The sequence below is a fragment of the Callionymus lyra genome, chromosome 3 (assembly GCF_982586985.1).
Source record: "Callionymus lyra chromosome 3, fCalLyr1.hap1.1, whole genome shotgun sequence".
NCBI lineage: Eukaryota > Metazoa > Chordata > Actinopteri > Syngnathiformes > Callionymidae > Callionymus > Callionymus lyra.
The window spans coordinates 18,579,893-18,599,585 of NC_141820.1; the positions used below are offsets into that span (position 1 = coordinate 18,579,893).

General features: G+C 40.4%; 1 protein-coding gene across 1 annotated transcript; it reads right to left on the minus strand.

Moving 5' to 3' along the window:
- Nucleotides 1-3,216: 3,216 nt before the first annotated feature.
- On the minus strand, nt 3,217-17,914 carry pik3cg (phosphatidylinositol-4,5-bisphosphate 3-kinase, catalytic subunit gamma). The gene is made up of 24 exons (XM_087786783.1): nt 17,790-17,914; nt 16,857-17,088; nt 16,617-16,788; nt 15,334-15,596; nt 15,176-15,262; nt 14,569-14,669; nt 14,230-14,399; nt 13,979-14,166; nt 13,015-13,122; nt 12,690-12,831; nt 11,089-11,503; nt 10,929-11,027; nt 10,731-10,866; nt 9,487-9,552; nt 9,281-9,424; nt 8,652-8,733; nt 8,468-8,571; nt 7,670-7,816; nt 7,513-7,603; nt 5,994-6,124; nt 5,700-5,811; nt 4,124-4,281; nt 3,977-4,058; nt 3,217-3,902 (listed from the first exon to the last, which is right to left on the minus strand). The coding sequence occupies exons 2-24, from the start codon at nt 17,058-17,060 to the stop codon at nt 3,703-3,705; spliced, it is 3,402 nt and encodes a 1,133-aa protein (XP_087642909.1). The 5' UTR covers nt 17,061-17,088; nt 17,790-17,914; the 3' UTR covers nt 3,217-3,702.
- Nucleotides 17,915-19,693: the final 1,779 nt, after the last annotated feature.

A 19,693-nucleotide genomic window follows, 5' to 3' on the forward strand; every position in this document is an offset into this window, starting at 1 on the left:
GTGTTTCTTTTTTCAAGGCTATGTTCCAAAACTGTTCATCAATAAATGTTGACTTTAATATATTTTTTAAATAATTTCATCAAAGCCTACACATTACAAGGGAGCCCCCTAGAGGACATGTGGAGAACAAATATCCCGACATCTTGAGACACCTGGCGATTTTCGCCACGGTTAAGAGTAGAGAACTTTTATGTCAGCACCTTAAACTGTGTTTTTTTGGGAGATTTGAAGAAAAATTATAGCTTTTTATTATGATGCTTAACTAAAAGTTTGGTCAGGAGGCCGCCAACACCGAGTCTGGTTCTGCTTGAGGTTTCTGCTTTTTAAGATGACGTTTTTCCTCATCACTCACTCATTGTTGATTCAGCGGGATCTGTTTTTCTTTTCTCCAATATAGTCTTAGATAACCTTGTTATGATGTGACCTTTAAAATAAAATGAAAGAAATGTAAAAATAGAGAGACCACGTAACTAAAATATTGAAATGTATCTACAGATTGTGTTGTAAATTACCTTCTAGCAGCAATTCATGAATAGTTTATTTGATCTTTTTTGTCATTCAAATTTTACCTATAATATTTTATACATAATATTTCATACAATACATAATATATGACCAGAATAACATTTTTTTAGGTTAATAGCAAATGTATCTACCTTATGAATGTATGTAATAATAACTTCATGGACCTGATACTAGCAAATTATAAAAATAATTTAAAAATGTCACTGTTTATGTTAAAATGATGATGAAAGTTTAACATTTTAAAGGAACATTTTGTGGTTTTTCACAAGCTAACAGTTCTTACCATGCAAACATAACAACATTAATATATATATATATATATATATATATATATATATATATATATATATATATATATTAAAATGTGTATTGTTCTTATTAATTGCTATCATAAACTCACTAAGGTCATAGAGCCTCATTGTTTGTGTTAATTGTCTATTAAAAAAGCAAGTTAGCAAAGTTAGCACTATGCTAATTGACCAAATCGTTTTATAACAAATTCATTGACTCAGAAAGAGATTAAAAAAACGTAAACTCTATTAATAGATCAGATGAGGTGTGTGTTCTTATATCTCCTATTTCAGAAAAATTTAATTCATGACCGTTAATTCAATTCAAATTTCACTCTGACGTGTCGTCTTAGAAGCTAGCTTGTCATGCTAACAAGGGGTCACGCCAGAAACCATTTTAAGTAAAAGCAGGAAATGACTCATAACGAAACCTATAGTTCAGTCTGAAAATCTATGGGTAAAAAAAAATGTGTAATTTCTTTTGATCCGTTGTTATTCAAAACATTCACATTCATCAGTTTCAAGCCTGGAGGACGACGCGCTGCTGAGCTCATTTACACGGACACGCTTCCACGGAAAAAAGAAACAGGGAAACAGAAAAGCATTTGCACGTACAGTTGATCAAGCCTCCTGAAATAGACATCACACCCCCGCAGGTAAACATTCACAGATGTGTCTCACAGACCGGATCATATCAAAGATCTGGTCAAACTGTGGCGTTGAAAGTTGAACAGAGGACGGCGACACGAGTCATTTCCCTGGATGTGTGATCTGGTTCATGAGATAATGATCTCCTCGCATCTTTATTCACTTCATCACTCTTCACTCATCCTGGCAGACAATCACAGGTCAAATAGAAGTTTAAAAGATGAAACATTAGAAGTGAAACTACTTACTTACTAATAAGTACTTCCTTAAGTTTCCTTACTTGTGATCCATGCGTTTGTTTCTTCTCGTCTGGACTATTGCAACAGTTTGTTTTCATGTCTTAACAAGAAGGATCTGTCTCGTCTACAGTTGATTCAGAACTCTGCAGCGAGAATTCTGACCCGCTATAGTAGAAGAACTCACATTTCTCCGATCCTTAAAACTCTTCACTGGCTTCCAGTTTCTTTCAGGATCAACTTTAAAATTCTGGTTCTTACTTTCAGATCTATTCATGGTCAGACTCCTCCTTACATCACTGATCTGATCCAGACTTACACCCCAGCTCGGGCTCTGAGGTCTGGGGATCAGAATCGACTGATGGTTCCTGAACACGGTTCAGGACCAGAGGAGAGAAATCCTTCCAGGCTGTTGCTCCTAAACTTTGGAACGATCTTCCTCTCCCTCTGTGTTTGATGATCTACTGACTCCTTCAAGAAACATCTTAATACATTTTTATTTGTTCAGGCTTTTCCTTGATTTTCTGGAACTCCTGTTGTGTTATCAGTTTTATCTTGACCTTTAAATATATACTTTATTGAATATTGTTTTGATTGTTTAAGCGCTTTGTGACCCTGGTCTGGAAAAGCGCTATATAAATAAAAATTACTTACTTACTTACTTAATTAATTAAATTTCCTTTTTACATTAAATTATTTTGTGCTCCTTATTTGGGTTTCATCCTAATTTAAACAACTACTGATTTTGGGACTATGATCATATTTATGTCAAACATGAATGATAAAACTTTCATCGTGTATTTCAAGAAATGTTGATTATTTCAAAATGTTGGTGTTCTGGATCACCATCTGGATCCCTCTGACCTCTTGAAGGATACACGACACTGTTGAGAACGCACTGCAGCGCAATTCCTCCCGTCATCGCTTATATTAGAGGAATAAATAAGTTGCTTGGGGGAGGTCTGCGCTCTCTGAGTGTTGATTTATTATTTAAAATCATGGTAGAATATAAAGGACGATGTTTTTGCGGAAAAAAAAACTGTTCAACAAATTAATCATCATTTCTAGTCATTTTATTAGTACAGTATATTTTTATTTATTTTTTATTCTCACCCATCAATTGATTTTCATGAAGTATAATTGACCAACATTTATTTTATTTAGATAATATATACTTTTTCTTTCGTTATTTTAGTCTATCCATCCATCCATGACTATATATATTATTATTATTTAATATTATATTATGATACATGTTTCGATCTATTCATTGCTATTATTATTATATTATTATCATTATAAAATACTATAAAAGAAGCCCAAAAATTCAGGTTGTTCTGGACATAAATGAGTAAGAAAATAAAACATATAGAAAAAGAACAGAAGGTGAAAATATCCTGTTTGGATGCTCACGGCGCTCTCTAGTGGCGGGAAGTGGAAACAACAACGAACGACTCGCTCGGAATTTCTTCATTAAATCAAAAATAATGAAGTTAAAAATTCATGAATTTTAAAAATAATCTTGAGAAAATAACATGTTTTATTATTTCATATAAAACACACAATAAGCCCCGGTATTTCCATATAACAACATGAAGCGTAAAAAGGCACACAATGGTTTGTATAAAATAAGATTATTTTCAACGAAGAATATGATTTAATAACTAATAGATGACTGTTTATTTACAGTTCAGATCAAAAAATAAATTGTTTAATGGAAGATAAAATAAATATTAATTGTATCAATACATTTAGACAATTTTCCTAAAGAGATATAATTTGATATTTAATTTAAATAAAATACTGCTTGGCCAAGGTCAAATAAACAGTGTGTGGACTTGACAACAAAGTACAAGAGTTGAAACAAACCTATAATATTAAGGTACTGGTGGACGAGAGAATCATTTAATTTAAAATATTTATCTCAACACTTAAATAAAACCATTTTTAATAAAAACAAAACTGTGAAATAAATCTTTTTTTTTTCCCACCCGTGGAGGTCTTCATGTGGATCTCTTCTCCGCTCCCTGCTTGCTGCCCAGCACCAGGTGCACGAACCAGTTGATCTGAACCATCCAACCTTTCTCCCTGCAGATCTCGATCTGGTCCAGCAGGTGGCGCTGCGCCTCGTCCTCTCTCCTGCCCACGGTCAGGGCCTCCCGGATGTACTCGATGTCCTCCTTGCTGGTCAGCTGCGGCATCCCTGACGACAACGACACATGTCAAAGGTCAGCGGGGGGGGGGGGGGTTCTGGGCGAGCGAGGATCTGAGGCGTACCCGTCATGAGCATCATGGAGAAGAGGATGATGAGCAGGTTGGTGTGGTGGCGGAGGGCGAGGTACGCCTTCACGCACACTTCCTGTCGGGCGGAGAGACCACGCGTCACATGACTCCCCGGGGATGAGGCGTGAGGAGGAACGTTACCTGGAACTTGTGGAAGTGCGAGCTGCTCTTCTTGCCGGTGGTGCCCATGACGAACAGGAAGTCGGGCGTGAGGACGAAGGGCACGAACTCCTTGTTGATGCCCATGAAGCTCTTGTAGTTTCCTAAGATGTGGCCGAAGTCGATGTGGAAGAGATTTCCTGAGACGACAATAAAACCAGTTGAGGCTCAAATGTGACGACTTTGTGTTTTTGTTTGCTGAGGAAAGTCTACTCAACACACTGAACATCCTGGTATGAACAACACTAGTTATATTTAGTGTGTGTTTGTCTGTTGTTGTGTGTGTTCATGCTGTGTTTTTGTATCCGCGCTGTTCGCGTGTGTGTCTGATTTTGTTGTGTGCTCTTGTGTGTGTTTGTGCATGGGGGTTCATTTGTGTGTGTGTTGACAGGTGTGTGTGCGTGTGTGTGTGTATACATGTTTGTGTGTGTTTGTATGTCTGAGTGCTAATGTGTGTGTTTGTTTGTGCTTTTACTTGTGTTTGCTAGTGTGTGTGCAAGTGTGTGTTTTTGTATGCTTGCAATTGTATTTGCTAGTGAGTGTGTGTGTGTTTTTGTGTGTGCTTGTACTTGTGTTTGCTAGTGTGTGTGTGTGTGTGTGTGTGCGTGCAAGTGTGTGTTTGTTTGTGCTTGTACATGTCTGTACTAGTTAGTGTGTGCAAGTGTGTTTTTGTGTTCTTGTACACGTGTTTACTAGTGTGTGTGTGTTTGTGTGTGCTTGAACTTGTGTTTGCAAGTGTGTGTGTGCAAGTGTGTGCAAGTGTGTTATTGTACTTGTGTGTGCAAGTGTGTGTGTTCAAGTGTGTGTATCTGTGTTTGAGTTTTCATGCATGTGTGTGTGTATTTGTGCGTTTGTGTTCACATGTGTTTGTGTTGACAGGTGTGTGTGCGTGTGTGTGTGTATACATGTTTGTGTGTGTTTGTATGTCTGAGTGCTAATGTGTGTGTTTGTTTGTGCTTTTACTTGTGTTTGCTAGTGTGTGTGCAAGTGTGTGTTTTTGTATGCTTGCAATTGTATTTGCTAGTGAGTGTGTGTGTGTTTTTGTGTGTGCTTGTACTTGTGTTTGCTAGTGTGTGCGTGTGTGCGTGCAAGTGTGTGTTTGTTTGTGCTTGTACATGTCTGTACTAGTTAGTGTGTGCAAGTGTGTTTTTGTGTTCTTGTACACGTGTTTACTAGTGTGTGTGTGTTTGTGTGTGCTTGTACTTGTGTTTGCTAGTGTGTGTGTGCAAGTGTGTGTTGGTGTGTGCTTGTACTTGTGTGTGCTAGTGTGTGTGCAAGTCTGTGTTTATGTGTGCTTGTACTTGTGTTTGCTAGTGTGTGTGTGCAAGTGTGTGTTTGTGTGTGCTTGTACTTGTGTTTGCTAGTGGGTGTGAAAGTGTGTTTGTGTGTGCTTGTACTTGTGTTTGTGTGCAAGTGTGTGTTTGTGTGTGCTTGTACTTGTGTTTGCTAGTGTGGATGTTCTTGTACGTGTGTGCTGGAGTGTGCAAAAAAAGTTCTGCGGCTTCATGTAGTTCCTTCAGTGCACATGTTGCTATTATGGGATGTTCCAGTGTCGTACCAGACTCTGTGATCATGATGTTGTCGTTGTGACGATCACCGATGCCCAGGACGTAGGTGGCCACGCAGTAGCCCCCGCAGGAGAACAAGAACCTCTCCACCGCCTGCTGGAACTACACACACACACACACACACACACACCTTTGTCTTAATCTCTCACAACAACTGTGCAGATGCAGATGAACATCCGAGACAGGAAGCCACGACGGTCACTTCCTTCCCGTCTGCGGCTAAAAGCAGACGAGCAGCAGCTGCTACACAATAGAGCGACAACACAACAAACATGGCGTCTCACCTTGTCTTCGCTCACACACTTGTCTCGCAGCCACTGGTTGAGGATCTCGTCCTTGAAAGCTCCGGTGCTTCCCATCACGCTCTGCTGGATGTTGGCGATGGTGGTGGCGTCCTTCACGATCTCGATCATGCCTGCAGAGACGTGTTTTAGTGTAAATGTATGAAGTAGTTTCATTTCTATTCCAATCATTTGAATATTGTTGAAACATCCAGTTGTTGTTGTGAATAAAATACTTTCATAGCACACATGACAATTCTACAGCCGTTAAATCAATATAAATGAGGGTTGAATGAAATTGTGTTCTTCACACTTGTGTTGTCTCTGGGTCAAGGTGACCCGTAGGCCCAAAACCAAATGTGTTTGTTGTATACCTTGTTTTGTTTCTGGGTCAAGATGACCCAAAGGCCCACAAACAAATGTATTTGTAGTATTCCTTGTGTTGTCTCTGGGTCAAGGTGACCCGTAAGCCCAAATACAAATGTGTTTGTGTTATTCCTTGTGTTGTCTCTGGGTCAAGGTGACCCGTAGGCCCAAAACCAAATGTGTTTGTTGTATACCTTGTTTTGTTTCTGGGTCAAGATGACCCAAAGGCCCACAAACAAATGTTTTTGTGGTATTCCTTGTGTTGTCTCTGGGTCAAGGTGACCCGTAAGCCCAAATACAAATGTGTTTGTGGTATTCCTTTATTTTGCCTCTTGGTCAAGGTGACCCGTAAGCCCAAATACAAATGTGTTTGTGGTATTCCTTGTGTTGCCTCTGGGTCAAGGTGACCTGAAGGCCCCAAAACAAATGTGTTTGTGGTATTCGTTTTGTTGTCTCTGGTTCAAGGTGACCCGAACGCCCAAATACAAATGTGTTCGTGGTATCCTTTGTGTTGTCTCTGGGTCAAGGTGACCCGAAAGCCCAAAAACAAATGTGTTTGTGTATTCCTTGCGTTGTCTCTGGGTCAAGGTGACCCGAAAGCCCAAATACAAATGTGTTTGTGGTATTCCTTGTGTTGTCTCTGGGTCAAGGTGACCTGAAAGCCCAAATACAAATGTGTTTGTGGTATCCCTTCTGTTGCCTCTGGGTCAAGGTGACCCGAAAGCCCAAATACAAATGTGTTTGTGGTATTCCTTGTGTTGCCTCTGGGTCAAGGTGACCTGAAGGCCCCAAAACAAATGTTTTTGTGGTATTCGTTTTGTTGTCTCTGGTTCAAGGTGACCCGAAAGCCCAAATACAAATGTGTTTGTGGTATCCCTTCTGTTGCCTCTGGGTCAAGGTGACCTGAAGGCCCCAAAACAAATGTTTTTGTGGTATTCGTTTTGTTGTCTCTGGTTCAAGGTGACCCGAAAGCCCAAATACAAATGTGTTTGTGGTATTCCTTGTGTTGTCGCTGGGTCAAGGTGACCCGAAGGCCCCAAAAAAAAAACGTTTTTGTGGTATACATTGTTTTGTTTCTGGGTCAAGGTGACCAGAAGGCCCAAAAACAAATATGTTAAGCAGCATCAACCGTGAATGAACATGATGGACGTCTGACCGATTCTGTTCCCGGTGGAGATGCATCCGTACGGCAGCAGACTCAGGTCCATGGACTCAGTTTCCCAGATCGACTCCATGATCTTTAAAATCTGTTAAAACGATTGAAGCTTTGTTTTAGATCAGACACTCGACGACTCCAGGAGCATCGTCGTCACCTGCAGGATGAGCATGTCCTGCCTGAGGTCGTCGCCGTCCTTGAAGATGATGCCGATGGAGTCCCTGGACAGACTGGTGGGATCTGCTCGCTTGAACTGCAGCCACAGAGGCTTCTTCTTGGAGGCCATCACGTTACACTGGTCGATCTGTGGAGGAATCAACTTTACTGTCGACTAGTCTCATCTAAAGTGTTTTTTAATAATCACTTTATGTTTTATATATTTATAAGATATATTTTTACAACAATATCATATGAAAACATCATAAATGTTAGTAACGTTCAACATTAATAACATGTTTACAGTGTAGTAAAGTATAATATCGTTCATATTATTTAAGATAAAGTTCACTATAGAATGCAAACGTTCAGGAGCTGCATCAAAACTTTTTTTAATCTATTATAAATTAAAGTTATTTGCCTAGTTTTGGAAGTAAAAATCTGCAATTTAATATGAATTTCTAACAATGAATTTTTAAACCTTTAAAAATCTGAATCACTGATATTTTTTCTCAATGCATTAATAAATTCAGAGTAAAATATTTAAAGAATATATTTACAATATATGGAAATGATAATAATAAATCCAGTGTAATAAATACATATAATAATACATTTTGGTGTAAAAAATTCAGTGAGAAATTATGTGATCAAATTTTTAAATTATTTTTTAAATTCTTCACAAGATATCCTTAAAAGGAAGACAACATAATTGTTTATTTTATATAAAACGTGACAATATAAAAGCATTAGCTGTTTGAATTTGTACTTAAAAAATAAAAATAAAAGTGAGTCTCACCAGCAGGGCTCCGGCTCTCAGTCCAGGATCATAAGGAACCCTGAAACTCTCCGGCAGACCAGACGACTGCAGGGCCTCCAGTTTCTGACGCAGCAGACACACCACTAACACACACACACACACACACAGTCTTCGTCATCATTCATTCATCAGAATATTAATAATATTCAAACTAATGGTTCACCTTGAGCCGTGACGTCGTACTTCTCAGCTGACACCGTCTTTATCTCACGCGTGACCTTCTGCAGAGCCTCTGTCATCTCCACCTGAACCGTGACCCAGATTTACCTTCAAACTTCCCACTTGTTCATCTTTAAAGAGCAACTTAAGTGTTGATTTAAGTGTGTCTTAAAAATGTTGGACTCTATTGTATCATCAGTGTCTGTTTATACAAAACTCTCTTTTTCATTGAAATATTTACATTACAAAATGTGTTTAAGCCCCGCCCACTGAAAACTCTTTAAATCTTGAATACCATAACCACACCCACTATGCTGTGATTGGTCAAGCATCAAGGTTTGTCACTGCACATCATCAATCCAGGAAGTCTTCACCTCCTAGGGACTCAATGTATAAACAAAGCGGGCCGTGATTGTAAACGACTGGAGGTGGAGTGAAGAATCCTTTATTACATCGTAATAGACTCCGCTCTCGTAACCTTTCGTTCGCCGAGATTTCAGACTAACTTTATGAAGAAATAACTTCAAATCATAATGAGGGACTTACTGCATCTTGGAGAGGAAGATGGAGTAACATGTGTGTGAGTCAGGAGAGTTGGAGTTTGACAATAACCGAGTCAAGTTCGTTCTTCACCTGTTTCCCGAAGTCCTGCAGCATGGCCTGACCGCAGCCCCGCAGGTAGGCCTCCAGCAGGACGGCGTATCTCTGCTGGTAGTGCATGGACTGAGCGATCTCGCTGCGCAGGAACCAGAAGAGGAAGTGGCCGATCCTCTTGCTCTGAGGAAAGGACGACGACCGTGAGACGTCGGGAACACAACACTCGTGACGCCGACACTCACCCGCAGGGCTCTCTTCAGCAGGAATCGAACCAGCGCACTGTCGTGATACGGCTCGAACTTGACGGCCTGTCGACACACATGTAATAATGGGGATATATCCAGGTGAGGTGTTTCAATCTAATCGGTCGGATTACAGATGAATCCGAGAGGAAACAAACTCTCAAACGAGAGTCCTCGAGGAAGATTATGTCACGGCACAGTTCGTAAACCTCAGCATTACTGCGACAGAAAGGACGTTGTTCTCTTGATCAATGACACGAGAGGGGAAGCGGTTTAACGACAGGGGTCAAAGGTTAAAGCCCAGGGGCTCACACCAGTCAGGAACCAGGAACGCAGATTTGTCACAGAAAATCCCCTCTTTATTTGAACCTGGACTCGTGGTGTCCCACAGGGGACAGTCATTGGGCCTGTAGTTTACTGTGTGTTCCACGAGTGAGTTTAGTGACGAGCAGTGTTGTTTTTTTAATCATTTAATTCAATACTTTCCATAATGAAATTAATTAATTAAATTATTGACTTCAATAACTTGTGTGTTGAAAGATTGAACTTATTTCTATTGAATAATTGAATTAAATCGTTTTTTATATTAAAGGAATTTATTTGTTATTACACATAAAAATGTAATTAAAAAAACCTTTTTTTTTTACTTTTTAAAATTAAATTTAAAAGACTATGAATGAAAAAGGTTTGTATTTAATTGGCTACTAATTGAAAAACATTGCATTTAGTAGAACATTTATTTATGAATTATTGATATTATAATATAAATCAATGTATATAAAATAATCTTTTATTTTGAAAATACAATGATTGACTTCACTTAAAACCAACTGAACCTTCCAATATTCAAATTATTTAATAAAATGATTCAATAAAAAACATTTTAACCTCACAACTTATGAATGATTGAAATGCAATTATTCAAAATAAAGAATAATTCAATATTCTGATGGCCTTGATCTAGTTCCGTACAAAACACAACATTTTTAGGACACAATAACATTTTACAGGGTAGGACAAGTAAAGCTAAAATGCAGGTAATTTTCGGACAGATATTTTCCAGTTGTTTTAGTTAATAAAATAAAAATGAAAATAAAATGAATAGAATAACTATCAATATTATCATTCTGTGGATGAAGTAATAACAATAAATAATTAAGGTTTTTTATTTAGAGCAGTTTATTATTATTGATCTGAGCTACTTTTATCAGCTTTTCGTCATTTTAAAATCATTCTCCGCTCACCTGCACGAGCTGCAGAAGATATCTGAGCACGTCGTCGTCCTCCAGGGTCTCCAGCTTCCTCACGGCCAGGGATCGGACCCGGGCGTCCGAGAAGTGACAGTCCAGCAGCTGCAAGGCCAGACCCACGTCACGCCCGCTGCAGGAAGCCACCAGAGGTCAGACAAGGTCACGCCTCAAGGTCACGAGTGGGGATTCTACCTGTTGTCCCAGACGCTGCTGCGCTCCAGCAGGCGCTGAGTGGCCAGAACGTCCTCCTGTTGACCCCACCTGACGGAGCTCAGCAGCTTCGGGTACGCCCTGAAGTGGAGATCAAAGGTCAGACAAGCGGGGGGGACACGCGTGTGGACGGTGGTCACACCTGGGGTCTTTCATGCACTCGTGTCTGAAGTGCCACAGCAGCTCCTTGTCCTCAGGACTGAGCGGGTGAAGCGGGTCCGTCGCCACGATGGCCTCGAACTGCTTCTTCAGGTGGTTGGGCATCTCTCTCTGGCCTCTCTCGGGGCCCTCCTCGTCCCCGGGCTCCCGGGCCCTGCTCTTGGGCAGGACCACCGGGTAGCAGTAGCTGTCCAGCAAGATGGCCACGGCCATGGAGGTGGTCTTGTCCGGGTTGGTGGCCGAGGTGAGCTTGTCGGCGTTGATGCTGCTGCTGCTGCTCTCCTCGCTCTTCTCCGGCATCTTCCACATGTGCAGCACGAACTCGCCCTGACGCAGCAGCGAGCGATGGTCCACCAGCAGCAGGTTGACGTAGTAGAGCAGGCGGCTCTTCAGCTTCCCTGGAAATGTCAACATGACATCAACGACCACAGGAAGACTTGGTCATGTGGTCTGTGAAGAGGTTGATGTTTTTGTCATGTTTACTTGTGTAGGGAGGGAGGGAGGGAGGGAGGGAGGGAGGGAGGGAGGGAGGGAGGGAGGGATGGAGGGATGGATGGATGGATGGATGGATGGATGGATGGATGGATGGATGGATGGATGGATGGATGGATGGATGGATGGATGGATGGATGGATGGATGGATGGATGGATGGATGGATGGATGGATGGATGGATGGATGGATGGATGGATGGATGGATGGATGGATGGATGGATGGATGGATGGATGGATGGATGGATGGATGGATGGATGGATGGATATTGTAACAGTTTGTTTTCATGAACACGGTTCAGGACCAGAGGAGAGAAATCCTTCCAGACTGTTGCTCCTAAACTTTGGAACGATCTCCCTCTGTGTTTGATGATCTACTGACTCCTTTAAGAAACATCTTAAGACGTTTTTATTTGTTCAGGCTTTTCCTTGATTTTCTGGAACTCCTGTTGTGTTCTCAGTTTTATCTTGATCTTTAAAATATATACTGTATTGAATATTGTTTTGATTGTTTAAGTGCTTTGTGACCCTGGTCTGAAAAAGCGCTATACAAATAAAAATTACTTACTTACTTACTTACTTACTTACTATGGATGGATGAGGGATGTAGGGAGGGAGGGATGGATGATGGATAGAGAAAAGGAGGGATGATAGATGATGGATGTAGGAAGGGAGGGATGGATGGAAGATGGATAGAGTATAGGTGGGGAGTGAGGAAATAGGAAAGGATGGATAGATGGATGAAGGGAGAGAAGGGGGGAGAAAGAGAGGGACAGACGGAAGGAAATAACTTTTTTTGTGTTTCCTGCTTAACTCTAACAATATCTTCCATCACTCCCTGTTTTATTCTCTTTGTTTTTCATTTCCTCCTTTATATACTCGTCTTTCTTTAACTCACTCACTTCTAACTTATAGTTCAGCTCATACTTCTGACTCCTCCTCCTTCCTTTTGATCTCATGAACGTAGATGTGTTTTTGTCACTTCCTGGTCTGAGGTTGAGTGGGAAAGCAGGTTCTCTGTTGTCATGTCGACGTCTGACCTCAGTGTTTCCTTGAGAACAAATCTACTCAGACAGTTGCAGGATCAACTCACCGTCATGGTTCCCTGCTCCTGTTCCTGCTCCTCCTCCTCCTCCTGCTCCTCCTGTTCCTCCTCCTCCTCCTCCTGCTGCCATGTTGTCTTGACCAGAGCTTCCTTTAGAGGTCGGCGTCTGAGGCTGTTTCCTGCAAACCACCTGAAGGGTCCACATGGTTATGAGCTGATGAAGGTGGACACACTTTAAAAACATCACATCCAGAGATGGTCGAGCAAAGAGTGCCATCTAGTGGCCTCTGAAGACCAGGACAGTGTGTCATAAAACCTCAGCCCATCAGGCGAAGCTTTGTCAGGTGAGTTCAGGTGCAGTTCCTCCGCTTACCTGCAGGTTGAGTCGAGCTCCCTTCGGCAGGTCCTTGATCTTGATGTTGAACTCCAGCCAGCAGTTCCACAACACTTCCTCGTTGAAGGGCTTCGAGGACGTTCTCTCCTGATGGTGGAGAAGATGTTACTTTGGAACTATCGTTTTAGTGTTTGACTGACGGTGAAAATACTCTACAGATGTTCAAATGACTTCAAAGATCATGCAACTAGAGATGTCAAGAGATTGGTCAAAACTAATATTATCTGAAGCATCAAGTTAATATTAGTTAGTGTTTATTCAAGTGGCTCCAGAGAAGGTCAACTGTAGAGTAAGTTAAGAAACACTAAATGACAACATGTCACACACATCTCTGCTTCTTTTTAGTTTTAAAAAAAAACTTGGTTGTCAGAAGAACATTTTTTGAGCAGAGTCTTAAATTGTTGCATCACAACAAAAAAAAAAGTAGAAAATAGTTTGATTTAAGTTGAAAATGGTTTGATTAACGTTAAAAATGTTTTGATTACAGTTGAAAATAGTTTGAATAATGTTGAAAATTGTTTGAATATAGTTGAAAATTGTTTTAATTATAGTTGAAAATTGTTAAAATATAGTTGAGAAATGTTGGATTAATGTTGAAAATTGTTTGATAATAGTTTAAAATTGTTTGATTTACGAGGAAAATTATTTGATTACGGTTAAAAAATGTTTGAATAATGTTGAAAATTGTTTGATTAAAGTTGAATTTTTTTTATTAACGTTGAAAATTGTTTGATTATAGTTTAAAATTGTTTGATTATAGTTTAAAATTGTTTGATTAAAGTTGAACATTTTTTGATTAACGTTGAAAATGATTTGATTATAGTTGAAAAAATTGTTTGATTATAGTTAAAACTGTTTGAATAATGTTGAAAATTGTTTGTCTATAGTTGAGAATTGTCTTGAAAGTTCAACTAAAGGAGAAGCAGGTGTGACTCTCTCTCACCTGAGCGAGCAGCTGCTGGCTGTGGAAGATACTGGCCTCGATGAAAACCACATAATCTGGGATCCTGGGCATCACTGGGATGTCGATCCCTAGAACCTTCACTCTGAACTTCCTGTTGCAGTCCCACATGGAGATGGTGAAGACGCGCTCGTGGTCTTTCTCGTCGATGGTGAGCTGCTCGTGAGTACCTGGAGGAGAGCGGCTTTATAGGGACGGACGGCGACGACGAACACAAGCTCCCACCACGTCACCTGCCACCCCGGTACAATCGTCCACTTGAGCCCAGTCCTCCTCGTGGACCTGGTCCAGTTGAGGGTCCGGTGGTGCCTCCAGAACCAGGTGGATCTCCTCCCCGTTCTTCACACACTGACGCGCCCAGTTGAAGTTGAGCAGAGGTTTATCTCCGTACAGGAACTCTTCTCTGTCGGAGGAACCACAGGTCATTTTTGAGTTCACTGAGAGGGAGTGAATCACGATTCTCTTGAATAAAAAGGTCAAAAACACTCGTTCATAGAACTTTCTTTCACAATGACGGAGCCAAAAAATTCATCCAGAGGCTAAAAGTATAGCGATAAAAATAAGAAACCAACCTGCCACACACTCGCAGAACGTAGTCCGTCTCGGTCATGTGGTCCGGGATCCCCAGAAGAACTCGCTTGTTGGTGGTTTTGTTAAAAAAGCTGGACAGAACCTGCACCAGATGGAGAGAAATTGAGATTGAATTTTCAATATTATAATTTAATTCAATAACAAATATGTTAAAAGGTTGAATTTGGTTTTAATACTATAATTTAATTCAATAACGAATATGTTAAAAGGTTGAATTTGAAATACTATTATTTAATTAAATCATTGTTAAAATTAATTCAATTCAATTTAAAAAAGAGTATTATTTGTATTATTAATACAATATATTTTCCAAATTTTTTTACACATTGTTTTATATTCTTGCATTTGAAAACAACAGTTTTTAATTCAATATTATTTCATTCATAGTCTATTCAATTCAATATATAGATGTACACAGTACAGAGCTACTGCATCGAACCCTCAGCCTATCACGGGACGTGCAGGCGATCACATGATCGTTCCAAATCAGCCGTTCAATATAGAACGTAAAGGATCTTTTTTTAAAATTCTTTATAAATGCAGTTAAAAATTCCGGAGCCTCTGATCGACCTCTCTACAGGGTGTTACCTGTGCCGGGGTGTCCCCGATGGAGACTTTGAGGGTCTGACTGGTGGTGCTGACGTGGATCACCACCAGCACGTGTCCATTACTGACCTAAAGGGGCCACAGAACGATCCCGTGAAGATCACGTAGATTTGACGACAAACTATTCTTCAACAACCCACCTTGCCCAGCAGCGGCTCGTGTGGGGGTCTGCGGGTCACCCAGGGGTCCATGGAGTAGAGCTTGGGGTCCCGGTCCAGCAGCTCCAGGCGGCGCGGCGTCAGCAGCTTCCTGCGGGTGAACTCCAGCTCGTCGTCGTGCACGTTGCTCACGTCCGTCACGTCGTAGCCGATCAGGAAGTTGAGGTAGCGCTGGTAGCGCTGCGACGCCTCGGTCGGCTGCGGTCGAGGAACCAGTCGGATCCGGCCCACGTCTTTCTTCAGGGCTGTCGGGCGACAACGTGTTCGGGTATAAACAGCACATTTTTATTTGTATTATTTATGAGATCTGGAGTTCCATCAGGACTCAGGAAGGTTTTGAAGGATTTCTTAAACAATAAAAGTTGTTTCATTGATTCAACTTGACAGCGACTTTTATGGACGCCATCTGAAACGTTCTCCTTGGGGGAGGTATGTACCGTTTCAGTGCTTTTCTTGAGTAAAGTTCATCTTCTCGCTCTCAATGTCAATCATCATGTATTTTTGATATATATTTGTTTTCATAGTTGATTATTTTTTATAGTATATTTATTTTTTATTTTTTATTATTATTATTATTTTCAATATTATTTATAGTTGTTTTTAATATAATTGTATTTATTTGTATTATTATTATTATTCATTCATGTGCTTAGATGTTTTTCCTTTAACCAGATAAAAAAACCTTTAAGATACAAAACCAACACTAAAATAAAAGAGTGCAACTAGACAAGTCGTGGTCACAGTAACCATGTAGTATGTAATGTTGTTTGATTTAAGTTGAAAATGGTTTGATTAATGTTAAAAGATGTTTATAAAAATGGAAGATTGTTTGATTACAGTTGAAATTTTTTATATTAGTTATATTACAGTTGAAAATTGTTCGATTACAGTCGAAAATTGATTGAATAATGTTGAAAATTGTTTGAATATAGTTCAGAAATGTTTGATTAATGTGGAAAATTGTTTGATTAAAGTTACACATTTTTTGATTAACGCTGAAAATTGTTTGATTAACCTTGAAAATTATTTGATATTTGAATTGAAAATTGTTATATTAAAGTTGGAAATGTGTCTTAAATTGTCCTTTTTAATAAATAAACTGAAACTGAAACTAATATAATGTACATGTATGTTTCATCTTGTTTTAAGAACTGCTTTGATTATTCAATGACTCTCATCATGTCTCGTCACTCAATGTCAAACCAGCAGAAACAGTTTATTACGGTGACGTGAGATGTTTAATCATTAGTGTGTCATAAACCAACCTCTCCAGTAGCGGATGCAGTCCAGCGTCTGGAAGACCTGGTGCTTGTCGTAGATCTCGCACATGTTGCCTTTCTTCTGGTACAGCAGGATGCACTGGTCCGGGGAGAAGCGCTGGTAGAAGTCCGGGCAGAGGTTCGACGTCATGGCCTTCATCCACACCTGAGCCTTCACCTGAGGGTCAGCGTCACGGCATTGAATGGAGGAGGAGAAGAAGAAGAAGAAGACGACGACGGACGTGCCTGCTCCACCGTCCAGTTCCCGGCCACGTCCAGCTGCAGGTTGTCCACGCCGTCCCCGCACGGAGACACCGCCGGCAGCAGGAACTCCACAGAGATGTGCTCCATGGATCCGCGGGAGGAGGCGTTGAAGGCCTTCTTCCTCCTGCGACGCCGCTCGTCCGGAAACACCGCTGTGTCTTCGTCACTCAGGTGCGGCGCGTCCATCACCAGGAGACCAACACATGCCTCGCATCTGGTGGAACATAGTGTCAACTTCTGCAGAGGATCCTCCAAGTGTCAATCATTATCTTCCTGATGGTTTCATTCATGTCTCACTGATCTATGATTGTTTTTGTGTTGATGACTTTCTCACCATCAAATCTGATTAGATGACACACATTATAGATCGTAATGATTTCATCTCTTTTAATCTCTACATTCATTATTATTATTATCTCTATATTCTCACCTCTAAACTAATAAAAAATGTTTTTTAACGTTTAACCAAAAATAAAATAATAATAATGAATAAAAAGGTTTAGCAGTTTGAAAAGCATGTACGTTCTTTGTGTCAATTTATTATTTTATTTTATTTTATTTCAGCCATCATCAATAACACGAGTTAAATATTAATTTATCACGTGATTTCTGAAGCTAAATTGACTTAAAATAAAGCATTATTTGAATGTGTAATAAAACGACGTCAACAGGTTCCACAGGCTGGATTTCCCCTTTTTGCCTGTTCTACATAGGAAGTTGTCAAAAACAGGAAGCAAAACACGGTTGTTTAAAATGAAATGTGTTTATTTAATGCTAAAATAAATACCATTTTCTCACGTGTGAACGTATTCACTGAATTGCAGTCTCGGGATTAAACAGCGGAAACTCTCAAGTGTAAGTTCAGTATAATAACGGTATAGATATTATTTTTTAATGGAAGAAAGTTTGACTCACCAACGGACGCAGATGGATGACACGAGTGCGCACGTGTGGTCCTGGTGAAGTAGCATCAAAACTGAGTTTAAAAAAAGAAAAATACTTGCACTACAGTATAAGTACTTTGGCAGCAGAGCGGCTGCGCGGAAGAAAAGTGTGAAGCTAACCTGCTAAAGCTTAGCACACGATGCGGAAACTTCCGGTGTCAGAGTAAAATCCACACAGGATGCGAAAATAATTCAAGAATTTTATCAACAACACATCTAAAAGTAAATTATTTTGTAATATTTATGTTCATATTAATATAAGTCATTTTGACTATTTGGTAAAATCGGGTCCATTTTAAATGTGGCAAATGTGGAATTAAATGAAAATAGAACTACATATAAACATGAAGCAATAAAGTATGAAAAGTCTATTATATATGAATTATAAAGGTATATTATTTAACATACATTAATAAAGACGATATACAAGTTATTGAGCAGAAGGCATACATTAATAATGATTAATGCATTTGGTGATTAAAAAAAACCCTAACATCAAATAAAATGACTAAGAATGTAATGTCAGTTTGGTTAATGTGTTGTTTTGTTACACGTGTAAGGAAGTTAAACTTATTGTTCCCTATCCAGCTATTAAAAAGAGCAAAAAGTTTCACATCTAATTGTTTGGGCCCTTGGCCCCTGCAAGGGTTTAGAATAGAATAGAATAGAAACTCTTTATTCATCCCCAGAGGGGAAACACACTTTTACAACAGCATAGTTGAGAAAAAAAAATAAAGTGCAGGGAAAAAAGAATAATAGAAGAGATAATACAAAATAAAATAAAAACGATCTTAAAAATACACAAATTATTTACAAAATTAGAAATTTAACACTATTAACAAAATAAAATAGAATAAAATAAAATAAAATAAAAATAAAAACAAAAAATAAAATAACACACACGAGAAGAAAAAACACACTACGGATTAGCATCAGGATATTTAAAGTAGAGAGTTAAATATCCTGACACCTGTTGGGATGAAGGACCTTCTATAACGCTCCGTCCTACACTGGGGGTGTCTGAGCCTGCCACTGAAGGAGCTGGCCAGCTCCTCCACGGTCAGGTGCAGTGGGCGGAGAGTGTTGTCCCTGATGGAGGATAGTCTGGAGAGTGTCCTCCTCTCTCCCACCTCCTCCACCGAGTCCAGCGAGCGGCCCAGGACAGAGCCGGCCCTCGTGACCAGCCTGTTGAGTCTCTTCCTGTCCCGGTCCGTGCTGCCTGCTCCCCAGCAGACCACAGCGTAGTGGATAGCAGAGGCTACCACAGAGTCATAAAAGGTCCTTAGTAGTGGTCTGCACACTCCGAAGGACCTCAGTCTCCCCAGGAGGTGGAGGCGACTTCGGTCCTTCTTATACACGGCGTTGATATGTGTGGACCAGTTCAGTTTATTGTTGAGGTGAACCCCCAGGTATTTGAAGCTGTCCACCAGCTCAATGTCCGAGCCCTGGATGCTCACCGGTTGATGTGGTGGGGACTTTTTCCTGAAGTCAATCACCATCTCCCTTGTCTTACCGGTGTTTAAGCAAAGGTAGTTGCTCTCACACCAGTCAACAAAGTCCTTGATGACTGACCTGTACTCCAGCTCGCCCCCCCAGACACGCAGCCCACAATGGCCGAGTCGTCAGAAAACTTCTGGAGGTGACAGCTGCTGGAGTCATAGGTGTCGACAGCACTGTCCCTTGAGGCACCCCGGTGCTGCAGATGGTCACCTCAGACCTGCAGTCCTGCAGCCTCACATACTGCGGCCTGTTGGTGAGGTAGTCCATCGTCCATGCTGCCAGCTGTGTCCCAACTCCTGCGTCCTCCATCTTCTTCCTTAGCAGCGCCGGCTGGATGGTGTTGAAAGCACTTGAGAAGTCAAAAAACATGACTCT